The following is a 7,240-nucleotide window of genomic DNA, read 5'->3' as shown; positions in this document are numbered from 1 at the left end:
GGGAAAGGTGAACAAAACCCAATGGGATGAGACCTTTTCTATCCCAAATAGCACACACAGAATCCTGGAATCATTTAGGTTGGAAAAGACCTCCAAGATCATTGAGTCCAACCTTTGCCTCATCACCTCTGACACTGCTCCTTTACAGAGGAGCTGAGATGCTCAGTGTCACTTATCAGTAGGAATGAGAGAGGGACTGGAACTCTATATGGAATAACTTGGAAAATAATTGGGGGGGGGAAAAAAAACCATGTTAAGAATCACTGACTGACAGGGGGTATTTTCCAGAAGGCATTTGTCCTTTGGTGCAGCCCCAGATGGCCAGACAGGGTTGGCACAAGCTCTGCAGCTAATCCAGCCCCTCTTCTAGAGCAAATCCAGCCAATTCCATTGCTTTTCTACAAGGAAGAGGTCTGGAACTCCGTGGTTATCTGACAGCCACACACACTTCGACAAACCACACGGATGGGGAAGCTGTTGGGGCAACTGCTGCTCCCATTCACACAGGCACAATTCCCACTGTCTTCAGGGACTGTGGGAGTTGTATCAACACAGCTGGGCAGAAAATCTTCTCTAAGGTGTTCACAGAATCAGGTAAAAAGCTTCAATCCAGCCCTGACCTCTCTCTTACAAACCATCACAACACCCAGGGCAAGGCCAACTTGAAGCTGTGTGTCAGGTCAGGGATCAGATCTTTCCTTCAGCAAGACACAAGTGATGCCCCGAGCAGAACAAACACGAACCTGGCATTTGATCAGCTCCTTCTGTCAGCTCCATGCTCAGCTCTCAGCCTGCTCTCAGTGTGGACAGTTTGAACTCTTTAACAGAAGATTAAAGATCCTGTTTCAAGCTGAGCCATGTGATGTGTGCACGAACCTCCTGGGCCGAGCTACAGAGAAAATCTGGGATATCTATGCTATGAGAACACACCTGTGCACAACAGGGAAGGATCCACGAGTCCCAGAAGGGCAGAGTGCTCCGGAATCCGTACCGAGGTGCCCAGACACTTGAACCCAGCACATGCACTAGGATGCATTGGATTTGAATCATTTCTCTTTTAATTTTTAAAAAGTGCAGTTGACCTGAAATGGAAAAGAACTGTCTTTATGTTCACTGTAAACTTGTCAAAAGGAATCTGCTCTTTAAAAACTGTGCTAAAATAGTCGATTTATACAACAGAGCACTATAGATGAAGCTACCATAAATTCCTCTTCACCAATTATTACTCTATTGTGTCAGTTATAGTACTGCATATACGTAGAAGAAGCAAAACGGTGGTAGCTACTATTAGTGAGTACAACAAACCAAGGGAATCATTCGAGTTCAATGCTCCCAGGAAGTAGCAATAACATTTAAACCACAGGACAGTTAGGATTCAGTACTCTGAAGTGCATAAGAGTCACACTGTTGATCATCAGCAGTATGGAGAAAGGTTATCAGAGAGTCAGCAGTAATGGTCGGAAAGGACATGGCAACACGACAGAGAAGGGGCATCCAGCAGGGCCCAGTGGGGTCACCTCGGGTGCCACCCACACCAGCCCCAGGGATCGCAGGGAAAACAGCCTCCTCCTCCTTCCATCAGTAGTTCCAGAGCAGCGGAGCAGGTCGGACCCGCCGGGAGTGGGAGCAGGAGCAGCCTCGACGCTCGGCCGGGAGCAGAGTCCACCTGCCACCACTGCAGCCTCCAGAGCCTCCAGCAGAGACAGAGTTCTGACAGGATCCCACGCTGTAAACATCGCCCTCCTCCTCCTCTCCCGCGCACATCCCGCGGCCAGGATTGCACAAAGTCATTCCTAAGGATTCTGGGACACTCTGCACGTTCACCAAGTAGCTCTCCCCGTGTGAAGGTGGTTGGTGCCTCCTACAGCCCATTGCTGTTCCTGTGGCTGAGCGGTGGCTTCGAGAGCTCCACGACCGTGGAGCGAGACTTATTGAGAAACTTGGGCGCGCGGCGCAGCAGCCTCTGGGCCTCGGTGAACGCCTCTGTCAGCTCCTTCTTCCACTGCACAAACTCAGGGTCGCTCTGGAAGAGACACACAAGCAGTTTGGCACTTCATTGTAAACAGCCAACAGTGTCTTCTCTCTTAGAGAGCACCTTAGGGGAGTTAGGAGGAAGGAGCAACTTTGGCTATTAGCCATGTGCAGCCCTTGGCCTCTCCATCGCCTGCTCAAGGCTGGACAAAATGTTTTGAGGACTCTTGGATATCCTCCTCACACACACACACGAGCTACGAGCAACTCCCTGCAGGGAGTTTGAAGGAAGGAGCAACTTTGAGTACCAGCCATGTGCAGCCCTTGGCCTCTCCATCGCCTGCTCAAGGCTGGACAAAATGTTTTGAGGACTCTTGGATATCCTCCTCACACACACACATGAGCTACCAGCAACTCCCTGCAGGGAGTTTGAAGGAAGGAGCAACTTTGAGTACCAGCCATGTGCAGCCCTTGGCCTCTCCATCGCCTGCTCAAGGCTGGACAAAATGTTTTGAGGACTCTTGGGCATCCTCCTCACACACACACGAGCTACCAGTAATTCCCTGCAGGGAGACATGGGCCAACAAGGCCCTTGGAGCCTGTGGAGGTTGAGAGGTTTTCAAGCTTTTAGCTCTTTACTAAACCAAACTCATTTTGGCCCAAATCCCACTGAAATCCATGACAGGAACTGGCACAGCTGCAGGTTTCCTGCTTTCAGACTTTGACTGTGATAAACACTTTGGCTTAGCTTCACGCAGTTAGACCCGAAAAATTGTTTATCACATGCCAAACAATCTGATTAAGTTATGGAAACACAAGTGTCTTACCTCACATTGTAGGACAAACTGTTTCCCTCCTTTAATTCTCAGTAAGATGCATTTCTTATCTTTAATTTGTGTTTCTTCCACAGATACTATTTGTTCCATTGTCAGCAGGTTTTGCTGCAGTGTTTGCAAAAGAGCAGAGAATTAATTGCAATCAAAAGCTCAGTTGCCCATCAAAGAAAGACACTATCTCATTTTTTCTGGCCTGCCCACACGAATCGAGTTATGAACACGAAGATTCATGACACAAACATTTATTTCTGAGGGTTGGCTCAGCAACTAAAGATAGAGTATAAGGTAAGAAAGAGATTTACAAGGGGCTTGGTTGCTTCAACAGAGACAACAGAATATCAGCCCAAAGGCCAGTAATGACAGCATGAAATAAGAATCTACAAATAGGTGTGTCTGCAAACAGAATATTCATTATTTCCCTCAAGAGTTGCATATAATTGGATGCATTTTCCAAGTATTACTGTTGGATTTTGTTTTAAAAAAAAAAAAAAAAGGCAGGCCAATTTGATTAATTCAAAGAGCTGAAAGGGAATATTTCAGCACTGAATACTTTTGAAGTGAACATACAGAGCAGCGTGCAGGAAAGCTTTCCCTCCAGACTGCAGAGGACACAATGTCTCAAACTCCAAACCCTTCCTTGGCTCAGAACACAAATCTCTGCCCTGCATATGAGCACAGCTGAGCTACACTACAGCCACTATAGCATTTTCTGGGACACAAAATGCTATAGCATTCGCCACCTTACCAGTTTGTGTTTTTTTGTATAAATAGTCCAGAGGTCCTAAATGAAAAACAACACCATCAACTACCAAACTCCTTTAAAGACACAACAGAACAAAGCAAACAGGTTTCTCAAGGCAACTTTAGGTCTCCTCCGTGCGCTGTAGCTACCCATTAACTACAGAGATGCTTGAGATAAGTTACCCAAATCCACTGGGCAGTTACTACTTGCACAGGAAGAGTGTGAGCCCCCAGCTGTGCCTCCAGCTCCAGCTGCCTCCCCCAGTGTGCCCCACTCACCCGGGACTCTCCTTCCCCTCTCCACTCCAGTCGGTTTGGGAAGAGGTAAAAGTAACGTCGCTGCCACTGAGTCAGGAAGGGGTTCCCCAGTTTCAGCATGTATCCATGCATTATACAGTCCTTCCCCAGGGCATAATCTACAACAAGAGGAAAGGTTAGCAAAGAAAAGCAAGGAGCAGGCTGAAGGCATTCTGCAGGGAGCTGTGTGGAGAAGGGGGCACAGGGAAGGAACCTGGCACGTGGGACTCAACGTGCCCTCGGCGGGATGCAATCTGTGTGCCCACACAGCCCCAATCCTGCCCTAATTACAAGGGCTGAGGTGGCTGCAGTGGAGGAACCAGGAACACAATTTGGTTCTTAGAAGGGTAGCTCATTAAAGTATGTTATTAAAAGAACTGAGCGTTGCTCTCCAAATTTGGGGGTTTGATGCCGTTTGCTGTATGAGAACTCCTGGGGACCTTCTCAGCTCCTGGCCAGGAAATCAAAGCCCACACACTCAGAGGGTGCTGAGGCACTGGCAAAGGTTGCCCAGAGAAGCTGTGGCTGCTGCTCCATCTCTGGGAGGGGTCCAGGTCAGGTTGGAGCAACCTGGGCTAGTGGAAGGTGTCCCTGCCCGTGGCAGGAGGTGGGACTGGATGGGCTTTAAGGTCCTTCCATCCCCAACCACTCCATGAGCTCTGATTCCACGATGCTCCTTCCAAAGCATGATGTCATCATGCAGCATTTCAAAACATTAAGAAACATCTTAAGCAACACAAGAGTGACTAAATGAGTCCTGACGATTCCCAGTGAATGACAGGGATGGGAGTCAGTGGTGTGGAACTCCAAACACAGCAATTACTATCTAGCAGCAAAAGATGAGAAGTGTAAGGACAGATTACCTTCCTCGTGGCCAAGCTGCTTATTTTTAGCCCTTTTTCTGGCCTCAATTTTATCTGTGTCTGCATTTACTGCATCATAAACAGTTTCTGCTACTTCTTGCTGCCAACGCTCCGATATTACCAGAGGGAAGTTCTTATATAACTCCTGGTCACTATCAAGCAACTTGCAAGAGAAAAACAACACAAAACCCAACATTTTAGTAACTTTTACTGTTCTTACCCCCAACAGTTCATAGCTGCCCATACAACAATGTTATTAAAAGAGGTACTGGACTCAAACCTTCACAAAACAGATGAAGCAAGAGAAGTTTAAGAGGCTAATTTAAGCAGAGACAGTGATTTATGTGCAGAGAACAGGCCACCTGCTCCACACTCCTTTGGTCTGATAGCTCTCAAATCCTCACTCAGCATTGTCCCAGAATGTTCTCCAGGCTCCACAGTTAAATAGGTGCTCAAATAGAAGCAGCAGTGTTTGATACATCCAGACTTCCTCAGCACAAAAATTCCATGGATAAATGAAAAGATAAATTTTCCACAGCACCATGCTCCCACATGATCTGACATCCTTAATAATCAACCTTCACAATTCAGCAGGGTGTGCTGCAGACCTCAATTTTCTCCTTACAAGGATTCTTTGCTCCACTAATCCTTTGAGCACTTCAATTGAATTGCACTCAAGGCAAAAAGAACTCTTCACCAAAAGGGTTGTCCAGCACTGGAATGGGGCAGTGGTGGAGTCCCCATTCCCTGCACATCCAGGGCAAAGGAATGCCATGCACACATGGAAAGTCAAGCACAGCAGTCCCAGTGCCACCTCCACCCCAGTACCTTGATGCCTTTCGTGTCCTCCTCATCGAACGACCCAATATCAAAAGCATCTGCTGCATTCACTTCTCCCCGGGGAGGAATCAGTGGTGGAGGGTACTGAAAATTAAAAGCAGCATAATTAAAGGCAAATTAATAGAAAATATGTAACTCCTTTCTGTAGTTACATCCAACTTTCTTATTTCTTGCACAGTTACACCTGACTGTGCAAACGTTCATCCCTTCAGTTCACTTCAGTGGGTGTAGGAGTTGGTGCCACTCCTTTAATTAAAGCTCCCCCAAAAGTCTGGGGATAAAATTCTCCAGTTTAGAGCAGCAAAGCAGCAGAAACCATGCAGTTCTTTGACCCTGCAAATGTAAGAATTCACTGCTCCTACCCAGGAAGATCTGCACTAAGGAATATCCAGAAGCTTTCATCAACAACCCTCCCCATATTCATGTGCTGGAGCACTGAGATTTTCTGTCCATTGCCTGTTTGAGTTTATTTTCCTTTTACTGCTAACCAAGTAAGCTAAAATTGCTGTCTTCATCCCTTACCTTCTGTAAATAGACTTGCTGCCAATCAATGCCTTTGAAGAAAGGATGTTCCTTTACTTCTTGTGCGCTGCAAAATACAAGTGACTCAAGTCAACAAAAGGAGCTTTTCAAATGTACTTGAGCAATAGAAACCCTTCAAAGGTCACACTTCTATCACTTGTAAACACAGGGAAATGCTCTTTTTTTTTTTGCAAGAAAAAAAAGAAGCATTCCTGAGTAAACAAGAGAAGATTTTAATGTGGAAACACAAGGAATGGTGTTGCAGGGCTGGTAGGCAACCAGGCTTGGGGGCAGCCCAGCACTCCAGGCAACAAATATTCCTCTGCTGGCAGATCCCAAACACTGATCTGTGTCAGAGCCCAAACACTGATCTGTGTCAGATCCCAGCACTGACCTATGTCAGATCCCAAACATTGGTCAGACCCCAGCACAGACCTGTGTCAGATCCCAAACACTGATCTGTGTCACATCCCAAACACTCCCAAGTACCCACCTTACTCCACACCATTTCACCTGACACAAACTAGATGGGAAAATAAGCACCTGCTCTTGTTAGGCCCCAAGGAAAAACAATCTCAGGTCATTATCATAGAGGGCTCCAAGAGAAAAAGGCTCTGGAATCTCCCCCTGGAACAGGAGCCAGCCCCAGGCTCAGGTGTGACCATCAGCTACCTGTTGTCACACATCCCCAGTGCTTTCTCAACAGTTGTTTTCTCCCCTCCTTGTTCTCTCTTCCAGTCTCACACTGACTTTTCAAACAGCTGACAACAACAACTCCATGAACAGCTCCAAGCAAGGAGAGCTGGGCAGGAGCAAGGAGTGGTTTTAGTCAAGAAACAAAGGAAAAGTCTTTTTCCTTAGAATCATGACAGGACACAGGTATTATCAGCAATATTCACAGCCCCTTTGCTTGGTGGTTTGGGGATTTTTAGTCTGGAATATGCTTCTATCATCACAGATACAATAGAAGCGATACATTTTCACTATCAGTATGTCTGACTCAAGCCAATGTGATCTCATGCCAAAACAGATCAGGCAAAACCAGAAAAACAACCCAGGGATGAGGAGCAGGAACACCCAATGCAAGTATGATTGCAGGGAGCTCAGGGGAAGGCTATAAGGACAGAAAGTGTCCAAAAAATGTGTCCTAACCAAAGGAAGTTGGAATGT

The 7,240-nt window shown here is 46.7% G+C and overlaps 1 protein-coding gene across 1 annotated transcript in view; it reads right to left on the bottom strand.

Annotated features, from left to right (window-relative positions):
• Positions 1-1,861: 1,861 nt before the first annotated feature.
• LOC103809116 (beta-adrenergic receptor kinase 2) overlaps positions 1,862-7,240 on the bottom strand; it is a gene marked incomplete at its 5' end in the record, with an annotated part of 42,962 nt that continues 37,583 nt past the window's right edge. Inside the window, 6 exons of the mRNA XM_009081929.1 lie at positions 1,862-2,023; positions 2,799-2,912; positions 3,828-3,964; positions 4,709-4,871; positions 5,537-5,632; positions 6,071-6,137. Coding sequence (XP_009080177.1) covers positions 1,862-2,023; positions 2,799-2,912; positions 3,828-3,964; positions 4,709-4,871; positions 5,537-5,632; positions 6,071-6,137 — 739 coding nt within the window. The remainder of the gene's footprint in view (positions 2,024-2,798; positions 2,913-3,827; positions 3,965-4,708; positions 4,872-5,536; positions 5,633-6,070; positions 6,138-7,240) is intronic.

This window comes from Acanthisitta chloris, unplaced genomic scaffold (assembly GCF_000695815.1).
Source record: "Acanthisitta chloris isolate BGI_N310 unplaced genomic scaffold, ASM69581v1 scaffold5569, whole genome shotgun sequence".
NCBI classification, from domain to species: Eukaryota; Metazoa; Chordata; class Aves; order Passeriformes; family Acanthisittidae; genus Acanthisitta; species Acanthisitta chloris.
Note: the sequence above shows the minus strand (reverse complement) of the source record. Positions and strands in the feature narration are given on the sequence as shown.